The sequence below is a fragment of the Neoarius graeffei genome, chromosome 2 (assembly GCF_027579695.1).
Source record: "Neoarius graeffei isolate fNeoGra1 chromosome 2, fNeoGra1.pri, whole genome shotgun sequence".
NCBI classification, from domain to species: domain Eukaryota; kingdom Metazoa; phylum Chordata; class Actinopteri; order Siluriformes; family Ariidae; genus Neoarius; species Neoarius graeffei.
The window spans coordinates 89,390,434-89,405,437 of NC_083570.1; the positions used below are offsets into that span (position 1 = coordinate 89,390,434).

Consider the following 15,004-nt stretch of genomic DNA (forward strand, 5'->3'; position numbering starts at 1 on the left):
TGTTTCACAGTGCCATCCATTGTTTCAGCTCAATGCGCAACGTGACCACGGAATATCAGACAGATTTAAAGACAAAAGTATTGGTTTAGTGTGAAAGTATTTAAAAGGAAATCATGATTTTCCTCATACGGAGTGACGAGGAGATCAGCTTAGACCTCTTCATATAACAAAAGAAATCCTGCCTTGAAATGACGCACGCATGGCGATAAAGGAATACCTCGGCTTGCGCAGTTTTGATGGTGAGCAGCGACGCTTTGTGCATGTACTGAAACGGTACAACTTTGTATAAAACCTGGTTGCAACAACATACACATTTCAAGACAAGCACTCCTAACTCTAACATATTTAATAGATTGCAAGGATGACCCCAGATACGGAAGTGACGTCAAAAACTTATAAGACTTAAATGTCTCAAATGGTAAAATTACCACTTGAATGATAAAGTTACCAGTAACATTGATGATCAAAATGTAAATTACCTGTAAAGTAGATGCAGCTGAGTCACTAGTCTCAGTCAGTCCTGTGCTCCTCGGTATGCTGGACACAATGTACCTTGTCCCCTTTGGCACAGGTTGTCTAACCACCAGCTTTCCTTTCCTGGTCTCTGCTAGAAATAAACTGTACCAGTAGGCATCATTCGAGACCAGAGTGGAATCTGCAATGGTTGAGTTCCTCTCACTGATCACACTGTTCCTACAGGGAGGAGCAGCTTTACTGGGCTTCGGTTTCTGACATTTCAGCACGATGGTCACCAATATGGTGATCAGTAACAGGAATGACACTGAGCCCAGTCCGATTACCAGATACAGATTTAAATCAGAAAAGATGTCATATTCTAAAGGCACCTCAGTCATGTCAGCATAGCTTTTAAGCGCGGTCTCCACAGTGGACAGTTTGATGGTGACTGTAGCAGAGAGAGCGGGATCTCCGTTATCCTTGGCGATCACCACCAGCCGCTGATGGCGCGAGTCTCTGTAACTGAACATCCTCATGGTCCGGATTTCTCCATTGTACTGATCCAGGCTGAATAATGTAGCGTCAGTGTTCTGGAGAAACTGGTATGTAATCCTGGAGTTGTGCACAGAGTCTGTGTCTATAGCAATTACTTTGGCTATCAGAGTTCCTTTATCGGTAGATCTCGGTATTTTCTCCTCCACAACTGAGCCGTGCGCGCGCCACGGAGACACTATAACAGGTGTGTTGTCGTTCTGGTCCATGATAATAATGTGAACAGTCACGTTACTGCTGAGTGGAGGAACACCAGAGTCTCTGGCCTCGATGTGGAAAAGAAATTCCTTCTCTATCTCATAATCAAATGTCTTTAGTGCATAAAGATTACCGTTCTCTGGATTAATGGAGAACAGCATTGACATAGAAGTGTTCACTATTTCATTTTCTATTATGAAATAAACGAGATATTGATTTTCATGGATATCTGGGTCATGTGCAGTTAGGGAACTCAGTAAGGCTCCAGGCGGATTATTTTCCATAACCCGTATCGTATAAAATGATTGTGGAAACTGTGGCACATTGTCATTAACGTCCAGCAGTTCGAGAGTTACAGTTTCATTATCAGATAATGGAGGGTTTCCTCTGTCAGTGACGGTGAATGTGATGTCATATTCTGCAACTTTTTCACGGTCAAGTGGTTCGGATACCACGACCTCGTAATAATTCTCAGATGATTCTTTTAGTGCAAATGGTAAATTATCAGGAATATGAAGATCAATTTCGCCATTTACACCCGAATCTTTATCACTAACACTAATCACTGCAATAACTGTACCTACGGAGATGTCCTCCTTAACCGGATTCGAAAAAGATCGCAGTGAAATTTCTGGATGATTGTCATTCATGTCTGTAATCATAATCGTTATTTTACACTGTCCCGATAACGAATTAGTGCCTTTATCCTTTGCTATAATCTCCATGTTATAAATTCGGAAATCCTCATAATTAATCATTTCTTTAACTCTTATTTCGCCAGTGTCTGGGATTAAACTAAAAGCCTCTTGTGCCTTTTCCGAGGTATATAGACCGAAAGAATATGTAATCTCTGAGTTAGCGCCTTCATCCAAGTCAGATGCGTTTAGTTTAACGACGAGGCTTCCGATTGGGGAATTCTCTGTGACATTAATTGTATAGCTTTCCCGATCAAACTTGGGTGCGTTGTCATTTACATCCTGCACTCGAACAACGATGCTGGCTGTGCCAGAGCGCGCAGGAACTCCGCCATCTACAGCAGTAAGTATCAGATTATGGATAGCTTGAACTTCACGATCTAACGTCTTTTTCAAAATTAAATCAGCAAACTTAGAGCCGTCTCTGCCAGACTGTATTTCTATGCCAAAGTGGTCGCTTTCACTGAGGTAATAAGTTTTAACCGAATTGGATCCAACATCAGAATCCACCGCATTGCTGACAGAAAATCTTTCACCTGCTGGAGTCGATTCCAAAATGTCCAAGTGAATAGTGTCGCGTCGGAAATGAGGATTATTGTCATTAATATCAGTTATTTCTAATTCTATGTAAAATATGCGCACAGGATTCTCCACAATCACTTCCATTTTCAAGAAACAAGTCGTTTTAGCAGGACAAAGAAGCTCACGATCAATCTTTTCTAATATGTAGAGCTCTCCTTTTTCTTTGTTTATGTCGAGATATTTCTTATTAGCAATAACATCAAGTCGTACCTTCCGTTTAATCAAAGTATCTAAATCCAATCCTAAATCGGTGGCTAGATTTGCAACCACGGATCCCTCTTCCATCTCTTCAGGGATCGAATAGTGAGTTACAGTGAATGATGTGTGAATCATGGCAGAGAACAGGACAACACCCGAGACGTACCTTCTCCAGCTCCGCGCGTTCATATGAACCCCCATTGTCTCCTTCTGTCGTTTGTCCTGCAGAAATCAGAGACCTCCCCACAGGACCTCAAAGTCCCATAAGAGAAAGAAATAGCTGCTGCTAAATAACGTCGCGTACTGAGAAAATAAAAGACTCCTTCACGCAGGGTTTCAGTGATTACTGTAAATCCTTTTAAGCGCACGATGCTCTTTCTGATCGCTCATGGCGACTGGCACATATACGCCCAGTGGGCAGACTATTTGCTTTTCTGGAATACAGCGCCACTTTGTGCACACGCCGAAATATATATGTCAGATCGGGATAGTTACATACAAATAGGTTTAAATTCGTACAAAAATAATCATTGTCTTTAACAATGCATGTCCGGGAGTTTTGGTATATAAAGTAATAACAATAACAAAAGAATCAGTCAGCCCTCTCAATAATCGCCTACCTTTTTAATAGCCATAAAAAATAACGTTTTCAACAATGTTAGCTACAGATATACCTTCGTTGACAAATAGATGAATATTAGGGACCCACGTGCCTCTGAGATGTTTGGCATCTCTTAGCTATACATTTAAATTTTATGTTCAAGCCTGGCCGTCAGTTTGCCATCTCTAGAAATGGCCATTTGTTTTGGCTTGGCTTGTTTGTTTGCTTGCTTGCTTGTTTTTGACTCATGTGGAAAACAGAATGACCTTGGCTTGCCTAATATAATAGTCCTTTATATCATAAAGTGAACATTAACATCAAGACCTCCCCAAATGTGGGTGTATGCCAAAATTTGCTCCCTTACCTGTAAAGTAGATGCAGCTGAGTCACTAGTCTCAGTCAGTCCTGTGCTCCTCGGTATGCTGGACACAATGTACCTTGTCCCCTTTGGCACAGGTTGTCTAACCACCAGCTTTCCTTTCCTGGTCTCTGCTAGAAATAAACTGTACCAGTAGGCATCGTTCGAGACCAGAGTGGAATCTGCAATGGTTGAGTTCCTCTCACTGATCACACTGTTCCTACAGGGAGGAGCAGCTTTACTGGGCTTCGGTTTCTGACACTTCAGCACGATGGTCACCAATATGGTGATCAGTAACAGGAATGACACCGAGCCCAGTCCGATTACCAGATACAGATTTAAATCAGAAAAGATGTCATATTCTAAAGGCACCTCAGTCATGTCAGCATAGCTTTTAAGCGCGGTCTCCACAGTGGACAGTTTGATGGTGACTGTAGCAGAGAGAGCGGGATCTCCGTTATCCTTGGCGATCACCACAAGCCGCTGGTGGCGCGAGTCTCTGTAACTGAACATCCTCATGGTCCGAATTTCTCCATTGTACTGGTCCAGGCTGAATAATGTAGCGTCAGTGTTCTGGAGAAACTGGTACGTAATTCGGGAGTTGGTCACAGAGTCTGTGTCTATAGCAATGACTTTGGCTATCAGAGTTCCTTTATCTGTAGATCTCGGTATTTTCTCCTCCACCACTGAGCCGTGCGCGCGCCACGGAGACACTATAACCGGTGTGTTGTCGTTCTGGTCCATGATAATAATATGAACAGTCACATTACTGCTGAGTGGAGGAACACCAGAGTCTCTGGCCTCGATGTGGAAAAGAAATTCCTTCTCTATCTCATAATCAAATGTCTTTAGTGCATAAAGATTACCGTTCTCTGGATTAATGGAGAACAGCATGGACATAGAAGTGTTCACTATTTCATTTTCTATTATGAAATAAACGAGATATTGATTTTCATGGATATCTGGGTCATGTGCAGTTAGGGAACTCAGTAAGGCTCCAGGCGGATTATTTTCCATAACCCGTATCGTATAAAATGATTGTGGAAACTGTGGCACATTGTCATTAACGTCCAGCAGTTCGAGAGTTACAGTTTCATTATCAGATAATGGAGGGTTTCCTCTGTCAGTGACGGTGAATGTGATGTCATATTCTGCAACTTTTTCACGGTCAAGTGGTTCGGATACCACGACCTCGTAATAATTCTCAGATGATTCTTTTAGTGCAAATGGTAAATTATCAGGAATATGAAGATCAATTTCGCCATTTACACCCGAATCTTTATCACTAACACTAATCACTGCAATAACTGTACCTACGGAGATGTCCTCCTTAACCGGATTCGAAAAAGATCGCAGTGAAATTTCTGGATGATTGTCATTCATGTCTGTAATCATAATTGTTATTTTACACTGTCCCGATAACGAATTAGTGCCTTTATCCTTTGCTATAATCTCCATGTTATAAATTCGGAAATCCTCATAATTAATCATTTCTTTAACTCTTATTTCGCCAGTGTCTGGGATTAAACTAAAAGCCTCTTGTGCCTTTTCCGAGGTATATAGACCGAAAGAATATGTAATCTCTGAGTTAGCGCCTTCATCTAAGTCAGATGCGTTTAGTTTAACGACGAGGCTTCCGATTGGGGAATTCTCTGTCACATTAATTGTATAGCTTTCCTGATCAAACTTGGGTGCGTTGTCATTTACATCCTGCACTCGAACAACGATGCTGGCTGTGCCAGAGCGCGCAGGAACTCCGCCATCTACAGCAGTAAGTATCAGATTATGGATAGCTTGAACTTCACGATCTAACGTCTTTTTCAAAATTAAATCAGCAAACTTAGAGCCGTCTCTGCCAGACTGTATTTCTATGCCAAAGTGGTCGCTTTCACTGAGATAATAAGTTTTAACCGAATTGGATCCAACATCAGAATCCACCGCATTGCTGACAGAAAATCTTTCACCTGCTGGAGTCGATTCCAAAATGTCCAAGTGAATAGTGTCGCGTCGGAAATGAGGATTATTGTCATTAATATCAGTTATTTCTAATTCTATGTAAAATATGCGCACAGGATTCTCCACAATCACTTCCATTTTCAAGAAACAAGTTGTTGTTGTTTTAGCAGGACAAAGAAGCTCACGATCAATCTTTTCTAATATGTAGAGCTCTCCTTTTTCTTTGTTTATGTCGAGATATTTTTTATTAGCAATAACATCAAGTCGTACCTTCCGTTTAATCAAAGTATCTAAATCCAATCCTAAATCGGTGGCTAGATTTGCAACCACGGATCCCTCTTCCATCTCTTCAGGGATCGAATAGTGAGTTACAGTGAATGATGTGTGAATCATGGCAGAGAACAGGACAACACCCGAGACGTACCTTCTCCAGCTCCGCGCGTTCATATGAACCCCCATTGTCTCCTTCTGTCGTTTGTCCTGCAGAAATCAGAGACCTCCCCACAGGACCTCAAAGTCCCATAAGAGAAAGAAATAGCTGCTGCTAAATAACGTCGCGTACTGAGAAAATAAAAGACTCCTTCACGCAGGGTTTCAGTGATTACTGTAAATCCTTTTAAGCGCACGATGCTCTTTCTGATCGCTCATGGCGACTGGCACATATACGCCCAGTGGGCAGACTATTTGCTTTTCTGGAATACAGCGCCACTTTGTGCACACGCCGAAATACACATTTCAGATCGGGATAGTTACATACAAATAGGCTTGAATTCGTACAAAAATAATCATTGTCTTTAACAATGCATGTCCGGGAGTTTTGGTATATAAAGTAATAACTATAACAAAAGAATCAGTCAGCCCTCTCAATAATCGCCTAGCTTTTTAATAGCCATAAAAAATAACGTTTTCAACAATGTTAGCTACAGAGATACCTTCTTTGACAAATAGATGAATATTAGGGACCCACGTGCCTCTGAGATGTTTGGCGTCTCTTGGCTATACATTTAAATTTTGTGTTCAAGCCTGGCCGTCAGTTTGCCATCTCTAGAAATGGCCATTTGTTTTGGCTTGGCTTGTTTGTTTGTTTGCTTGCTTGCTTGTTTTTGATTCATGTGGAAAACAGCATGACCTTGGCTTGCCTAATATAAAAGTCCTTTATTTCATAAGGTGAACATTAACATCAAGACCTCCCCAAATGCATGTGGGTGTATGCCAAAATTTGCTCCCTTACCTGTAAAGTAGATGCAGCTGAGTCACTAGTCTCAGTCAGTCCTGTGCTCCTCGGTATGCTGGACACAATGTACCTTGTCCCCTTTGGCACAGGTTGTCTAACCACCAGCTTTCCTTTCCTGGTCTCTGCTAGAAATAAACTGTACCAGTAGGCATCGTTCGAGACCAGAGTGGAATCTGCAATGGTCGAGTTCCTCTCACTGATCACACTGTTCCTACAGGGAGGAGCAGCTTTACTGGGCTTCGGTTTCTGACACTTCAGCACGATGGTCACCAATATGGTGATCAGTAACAGGAATGACACCGAGCCCAGTCCGATTACCAAATACAGATTTAAATCAGAAAAGATGTCATATTCTAAAGGCACCTCAGTCATGTCAGCATAGCTTTTAAGCGCGGTCTCCACAGTGGACAGTTTGATGGTGACTGTAGCAGAGAGAGCGGGATCTCCGTTATCCTTGGCGATCACCACCAGCCGATGGTAGCGCGAGTCTTTGTAGCTGAACATTCTCATGGTCCGGATTTCTCCATTGTATTGGTCCAGACTAAATAATGTAGCATCAGTGTTCTGGAGAAACTGGTATGTCACGCGGGAGTTGTGCACAGAGTCTGTGTCTATAGCAATTACTTTGGCTATCAGAGTTCCTTTATCGGTGGATCTCGGTATTTTCTCCTCCACCACTGAACCATGTGCGCGCCATGGAGACACTATAACGGGCGTGTTGTCATTCTGGTCCATGATAATAATGTGAACAGTCATGTTACTGCTGAGTGGAGGAACACCAGAGTCTCTGGCCTCGATATGAAAAAGAAATTCCTTCTCTATCTCATAATCAAATGTCTTTAGTGCGTAAAGGTTACCGTTCTCTGGATTAATGGAGAAGAGCATGGATATGGAGGTGTTTGCTATTTCCCTTTCTATTATAAAATACACTAGATACTGATTTTCATTTGAATCTGGGTCATGGGCAGTTAAAGAGCTCAACAAAGCCCCGGGAGGATTATTTTCCAAAACAGATATCGTATAGAAACTCTGTGGGAACTGCGGTGCGTTATCATTCACGTCTAGTAAGTGCACTGTTATAGTTTCATTGTCAGAGAGTGGAGGATTTCCTCTGTCTGTCACTAATAATGTAATGTCATATTCTGGAGTTATTTCTCGATCTAATGGTTCCGAGACTAGTAGTTCGTAGTGATAATCAGATGATTTATTTAGAGTAAATGGTATGTTTTTGTTTATTGTGAGATTAACCTTGCCATTATCCCCGGTGTCTCTGTCGCTTACACCTACAAGGGCTATGACTGTGCCGACAGGAGTGTCCTCTTTCACAGTGTTCTTCAGTGATTTAATGGTTATCTCCGGATAATTATCGTTCATATCCATAATGTCCACTGTTATTCTACACTGACTGGAGAGAGGAACAGGGCCGTTATCTTTGGCTTCTATATGCATCTCAAATATTTTCATGTCTTCGAAATCTATAGTGCCTTTAACTGTTATTTCGCCAGTTTTTGAATTCAAATTGAACACGTCTTGCGTTTTTTCTGAAGTGTAAAGCGTAAATGAATACGTTATTTCTGCGTTTGAGCCTTCATCAGTATCAGTTGCGTTTAATTTAGTAACAACAGTACCAATTGGTGAATTCTCATTCATTTTTAAAGTGTACACTGAGCGGTCAAACTGAGGGGCGTTGTCATTTGTATCTAGTACCCGAACAATAATTTTGGCAGTTCCGGTGCGCGCAGGGACACCGCCATCTACAGCAGTGAGAATGAGATTATGAATAGGCTGTGCTTCCCGGTCTAATGCTTTCATAAGAACCAAGTCGACATATTTTGTACCATCACTACCAGAATGAATATCTATTGTAAAATGATCACTTTCGCTAATTCTGTAAGCATTCACATTGTTAGCCCCTACATCTGGGTCTTGTGCATTGGGTAAAGAAAATCTTTCACCTGGTGATGCAGACTCGGAGACATCCAGTTCTACCCTGTCCATTCTAAAATGTGGAGCATTATCATTGATATCTGTGATTTCTATTTCAATGTTAAAAATGCGTAAAGGGTTTTTGATGATCACATCCAATTTGATAAAACATGATGCTTTAGCTTGGCACAGGGACTCTCTATCCATTTTTTCAACAATATAAAGTTCACCTGTCTTTTTATTTACTTCTAAATATTTCTTATGAACACTGTCGAGCTTTACCTCTCTTTGTGCTAATCCATTAACATCTAGTCCTAGATCTGAGGCTAGTTGTGCAACAACAGATCCGCGATCCATCTCCTCCGGTATAGAATAACGTGTGACAGACAAAGACGCCCTCCATGTCGCCGACAATACGAAGAAAATAATTACCCAGCTGATATTTCCTGTCGTTTTCATCATTCAGTGCGGTGTAAAAAAAAATATTTAAAAATTAATCTGTCTTCTCTAGAAAAGTCAAGCTTATTATTTTTTTTTCTTTTAAAACAACTCCAGGATGCTCACACGGACAGTGCTGTGGTCTTCTCAGATATTATATACCCGTGAGCATTACGTTATGTCCGCTTTAAGAGCATGCGCATTTTGGTGCCATTTACTGTCAAACAGTGACACCCGGAGTCCAACCCAGCACGTTCCGCTAAACGGAACTACCGTTGATTAACTATACTGCAATTACTCATTTTAGTTGCAGTTATGTTGAAGATATATATTAATAACATCCCACAAACATGTTAGGTTTGTAGTTTTTAACATAGGCGATGCTATTATGTTAAGATATACAAGCAGCAGTCGAGTACAGATTGTAGCGACACTGCAGCCAGAGAGACGCTTTTTCACTCCCGCTGAACTACGGCTAATAATTAAATTATACGAACAGTATGAAATCATTATTGCAAATAAAAGCAACATCTCGTCAATTAAGAAAGTTCGAGAAGGAGCATGGCAAAAATATAGCCTATATAACAGAATAAATGCGTAAGAAATAAACCATCCAAATAATATAAAAGACGGTTTAAATTGGTCCAATAGTCAAAAGTAGTATTTTTAATCCATTATTCTCAAGTTTAAAAAAATGTAAATAGTAGACCATGACAAAATCACATAACTGAGGAATGTTTTTGTAATTGGACTAATGTAAGGCGATTTTCAGTTAGTCTATAATTGTGGAATGTAATTCGTTAGGTTGTTATGTTGATAGCGTCAGTATGAGTTCAGGACCACAACAGTGGACAGCGACATACTAAATACTTCAAATCAGTCCAGACAGGCTCCTTTAACTCTGTCTCCGAGCCGAGAAGCTGCAGTTGTCTCACATTAACATTACATATAACTTACAAAGGTGACTTATACAAACTTATTAGACAGGTGGGACACAAGCTCAGACATGGAGTCCAGTATAGACCTCCATTTTTCCCCCATATGGATTTCTCAGACATTAAACTTTCTTTAATCACGTTTCTTCAGCAACTGTGTTGCAGTGCTTTCAGTATTTTCATGATTGACTGTGGCATGAGTGTTTTTTAAGCCTGAACAATTTTTTTTGTAACATTTGGTTAATTTCTCACATTCCAGCAGCCCCAATAAAATATCTGCTCCAAGGGGAACTCCCTGGTCTCTGTAACACCCTATACTGTAAAACCCGATAAGGTCACTGAGCTCAAAAATTTTATTGAAACCGATTACATAAAAATTTTTGAGGTAAGTAACTTAAATTTTTAAGGTAAGATTTCTTAAAAATTACACTATAGTTACACTTAATTGTAATTTTTAAGAAATCTTACCTTAAAAAATTTAAGTTACACTGTAAAAAGTGTCCGTAGAATTAACAGTGAATTTATGTAAAATCATGACATAAAAAAACTGTAAATACAAAAACAATGAAGCAGTGTGTAATTTACATCAATATACTGTAAAACTCCTAACCAAATGCCACTGTTAATTTAACAGTAAGAATATGTTGAATTGATCATATTTTTTTGTATAATTTACAAATTGTTGTAGTTTAAACACAGACAAACTGTAAGACTAAAACAGAATGTGATGGTTAAAATTACATCATTACCCTGTTAAAAAAACAAAAACATGCCCACCATTGTGGCTCAGTCAACTAAGGCGTCATACAATGAATCTGGGGACCTGGGTTCAATTCCGACCTGAGGTCATTTCCCGATCCCTCTCTGTCTCTCTTTCCAGCTCATTTCCTGTCTCTGCACTGTCCTATCCAATAAAGGTGAAAAAAGCCCAAAAAAATTCTAAAAATATATATCTGTCTAGTAGATCATTGCTTGTAACCATCATTTTGAATCATTGTTTATTGTACAATGAATATCCGTAAAATTAAGAGTTATGTACTGATTATTGTACATTGAATACCTGTAAAATTGAACATTTTCAAACTGTTGTTTTTACAAGTGTTGATATACCTTACCGTAAAGCCATATACACTGTCACTGTATTTTTTACGGTGAAAAAATGGCAACCACAGCTGCCAATTTTTCACTGTAAATTTGACAAGATTTTTTTTTACAGTGTACCTCAAAAATTTTTACGTAATCGGTTTCAATAAAATTTTTGAGCTCAGTGATCTTATCGGGTTTTACAGTGATAGGCTCTATAAACATAAGAGAAAAAAAAATCAATGATGTGGGACAAGAACATCCAGCCTCGTCTCGTCTTGTCTTCTTCTGCTTATCCGGGGCCGGGTCGCGGAGGCAGCAGTCTGAGCATGGAAGCCCAAACTTCCCTTTCCCCAGACACTTCGGCCAGCTCCTCGGGAAGAACACCAAGGTGTTCCCAGGCCAGCCAAGAGACATAGTCCCTCCAGCGTGTCCTGGGTCTTCCCCAGGGCCTCCTCCCAGGGGGACATGCCTGGAACACCTCCCCAGGGAGGCATCCAGGAGGCATCCAAAAGAGATGCCCGAGCCACCTCAGCTGATTCCTCTTGATGTGGAGGAGCAGCGGCTCTACTCTGAGCTCCTCCCGAGTGACTGTGCTTCTTACCCTATCTTTAAGGGAGCTCCCAGCCACCCTGTGAAGGAAACTCATTTTGGCCGCTTGTATCCGTGATCTTTTTCTTTCGGTCATTACCCAAAGCTCATGACCATAGGTGAGAGTCGGAACGTAGATCGACCAGTAAATCGAGAGCTTCGCCTTTTGGCTCAGCTCATTCTTCACCACGACGGAACGGTAAAGCTACCGCATCACTGTGGAGGCCGCACTGATCCGCCTGTCGATCTCACGCTCTATCCTTCCCTCACTCGTGAACAAGTTCCCTAGGTACTTAAACTCCTCCACTTGAGGCAGGACTTCTCCACCAATCTGGAGAGGGCAAGCCACCCTTTTCCAGTCGAGAACCATGGCCTCTGACTTGGAGGTGCTGATTCTCATCCCAGCCGCTTCACACTTGACTGCAAACCACCCCAGTGCATGCTGAAGGTCCTGGTTTGAAGAAGCCAACAGGACAACATCATCCGCAAAAAGCAGAGATGAAATCCTGTGGTTGCCAAACAGGATTCCTTCCGGCCCCTGGCTGCGCCTAGAAATTCTGTCCATAAAGATTATGAACAGAACTCGTGAAAAAGGGCAGCCCTGCTGGAGTCCAACATGCACTGGGAACAGGTCTGACTTAATGCTGGCAATGCAAACCAGACTCCTGCTCCGTTCCTACAGGGACCGGACAGCCCTTAGCAAAAAGCCCCGAACCCCATACTCCCGAAGCACCCCCCACAGAATACCATGAGGGACACGATCGAATGCCTTCTCCAAATCCACAAAGCACGTGTGGACTGGTTGGGCAAACTCCCATGAACCCTCGAGCACCCTATGAAGGGTATAGAACTGGTCCAGTGTTCCATGACCAGGATGAAAACAGCATTGTTCCTCCTGGATCTGAGGTTCGACTATTGGCCGAATTCTCCTCTCCAGTACCCTGGAGTAAACCTTCCCTGGGAGGCTGAGAAGTGTGATTCCCCTATAATTGGAGCACACTCTCCGGTTCCCTTTCTTAAAAAGAGGGACCACCACCCCAGTCTGCCACTCCAGAGGCACTGTCCCCGACCGCCACGTGATGTTGCAGAGGCGTGTCAGCCAAGACAGCCCCACAACATCCAGAGACTTGAAATACTCAGGGTGGCTCTCATCCACCCCCAGTGCCTTGCCACCGAGGAGCTTGCTAACCACCTCAGTGACTTCGGCTTGGGTAATGGATGAGTCCACCTCTGAGTCATCAGCCTCCGCTTCCTCAATGGAAGACATGACAGTGGGAAGAACACTGAATATCCAGCCAACCAGGACAAATGGGGAATAATTTTGCCTGTTAATCCTGGAAGCTCTTCCTGTAGCCTTTCTTGTCTGTACATGTATTAGGATTATGGCTATGGGGAAACCCTGAAGTGGTGACTGTATTTCTTAAAGGGAAACTATTCTAAATATTGATGAAAAACCCACCCATCCATCCATCCATCCATCCATCCATTATCCATAACCGCTTATCCTGTGCAGGGTTGCAGCCTATCCCAGCTGACTATGGGCGAGAGGTGGGGTACACCCTGGACAAGTCGCGAGATCATCGCAGGGCTGACACATAGAGACAAACAACCATTCACACTCACATTCACACCTATGGTCAATTTAGAGCCACCAATTAACCTAACCTGTGTGTCTTTGGACTGTGGGGGAAACCGGAGTACCCGGAGGAAACCCACACAGACACGGGGAGAACATGCAAACTCCACACAGAAAGGACCCCTTCGGCTGCTGGGATTGAACCCAGAACCTTCTTGCTGCGAGGTGACAGTGCTAACTACAACACCACCATGCTGCCCTTGATGAAAGATAATTTTCTCTTAAATTTTAATCCAAAATCTAAATCAAACTTGCAGGAATTCTGTCATTTTAGGTATTGCTGAAGGACCTACAAATGACCAGGTAGTTAACTGCAATCTATAGTGAATATTGGACAAATATCATGCTGCCAAATTGGACTCTTCTCTCTGTTGAACTCATCATCTGCAGTTATGTTTGTGTGACCAATAAAATTTGAATTTGATTATATTTTGTTCATCTCTAATTATCAGTAGCCTAATAAAAGATTGTGTGATTAGATTTATAAACTTACATGGACCTAATTACAGTATTTTAATGTATTAACACTGTAAAGACAGTCTATAGGTGATGTAGCATATGCACTTTTACTGTAAAGTTACAGTATGTTTGTTGAATAAGCAAAGATAAATGCAGCTAATTCATTTAGCTAGCTTTATTTTCTGGTGCTACTTATTATTACTGATACTAATTTACTTATTACATATACTAATTGTTATTGGGACTCTTCTCTGTTGGACTCGTTGTTCTGTTTGGTCAGAGAAGCAGAGAAGTGATTCTGCTCCCTGAAGGCCAAAACAGAGACAATGAGAAGCTTCTTCCTACAGGCCAATCAGGTCCTCAACCAGGACAGTGTGTTGGACTACACTTAAAAAAATTAAAATTAAAAAAGGTCAGTAGCTGCCAAACAAATACCATAAAAGTAAAACATCCAAATTCAAAGTGTGTAAAAATAATATATTTACAGTACTTTTCACCAAAGCTTTTGCAGTGAAAAAAAAAACTTATTTTAAAGATTTTTTCCTTAATTATATTCAAACACCTTCAATGAAGCGACACCATGAAAAGTTAAGCAGGAAAAAGTAGGTATTTTATTGATTTTTTTTCACATTACAATCAACCAGCATCAATAAAGTGATGACACTAATTTCATCAGAGAAGCACATACTTTACAGATTTTTCTGACATTATTATGACCCAGCACCTTCTCACTCACTCACTGTCAGTCAGTCTAGTACAGACTAGGACATAGTACTGTGCACAAAAAAATACAGTTTCAAGTTAAAAAAACAGAAAATATTCAGAAACAGAAAGTTCAAAGAGCAGTTCAATGTTCAAGAACAGTTCAATATTCATTTTTGGGGGTCTGTGTTGGCTGCATGTCGTCGGCGTCTTCGTTCATTTTCCTGGTTTTCCCAGTCTCTGTGTACTGCTTTGGCGCCCTCCCTCACTACTGTACGCCATCCGGCCTGGTCATTCGCCAGCTTCTCCAGCTGCTGATAGCTGATACCCGCCAGGCCCAGACGACGTTTTACAGTGTGCTTGAAACACAGTCGCGGTCGACCATGGGGCCTTGTCCCCTCCTT

The 15,004-nt window shown here is 41.5% G+C and overlaps 3 protein-coding genes across 3 annotated transcripts; all 3 read right to left on the reverse strand.

The window, feature by feature from the left end:
- Window positions 1–100: 100 nt before the first annotated feature.
- LOC132870203 (protocadherin beta-16-like) lies at window positions 101–2,882 on the reverse strand. Its single transcript, XM_060903808.1, has 2 exons — window positions 429–2,882; window positions 101–292 (listed from the first exon to the last, which is right to left on the reverse strand). The coding sequence occupies exons 1-2, from the start codon at window positions 2,880–2,882 to the stop codon at window positions 101–103; spliced, it is 2,646 nt and encodes an 881-aa protein (XP_060759791.1).
- Window positions 2,883–3,574: 692 nt separating this feature from the next.
- On the reverse strand, window positions 3,575–6,055 carry LOC132870212 (protocadherin alpha-C2-like). Its single transcript, XM_060903820.1, has one exon. It carries the CDS (start codon window positions 6,053–6,055, stop codon window positions 3,575–3,577), a length of 2,481 nt encoding a protein of 826 aa, XP_060759803.1.
- A 721-nt stretch (window positions 6,056–6,776) lies between these two features.
- On the reverse strand, window positions 6,777–9,218 carry pcdhb (protocadherin b). Its single transcript, XM_060903834.1, has one exon. It carries the CDS (start codon window positions 9,216–9,218, stop codon window positions 6,777–6,779), a length of 2,442 nt encoding a protein of 813 aa, XP_060759817.1.
- Window positions 9,219–15,004: the final 5,786 nt, after the last annotated feature.

Bases quoted from the DNA above. Each gene is read 5' to 3' on its own strand.
- LOC132870203 (XM_060903808.1), bottom strand. From the start codon at position 2,882: ATGGGGGTTCATATGAACGCGCGGAGCTGGAGAAGGTACGTCTCGGGT. The intron at 293-428 runs GTAATTTTACCA...TGTTGCAACCAG, and splicing joins GTAACTTTATCATTCAAGTG to GTTTTATACAAAGTTGTACC.
- LOC132870212 (XM_060903820.1), bottom strand. From the start codon at position 6,055: ATGGGGGTTCATATGAACGCGCGGAGCTGGAGAAGGTACGTCTCGGGT.
- pcdhb (XM_060903834.1), bottom strand. From the start codon at position 9,218: ATGATGAAAACGACAGGAAATATCAGCTGGGTAATTATTTTCTTCGTA.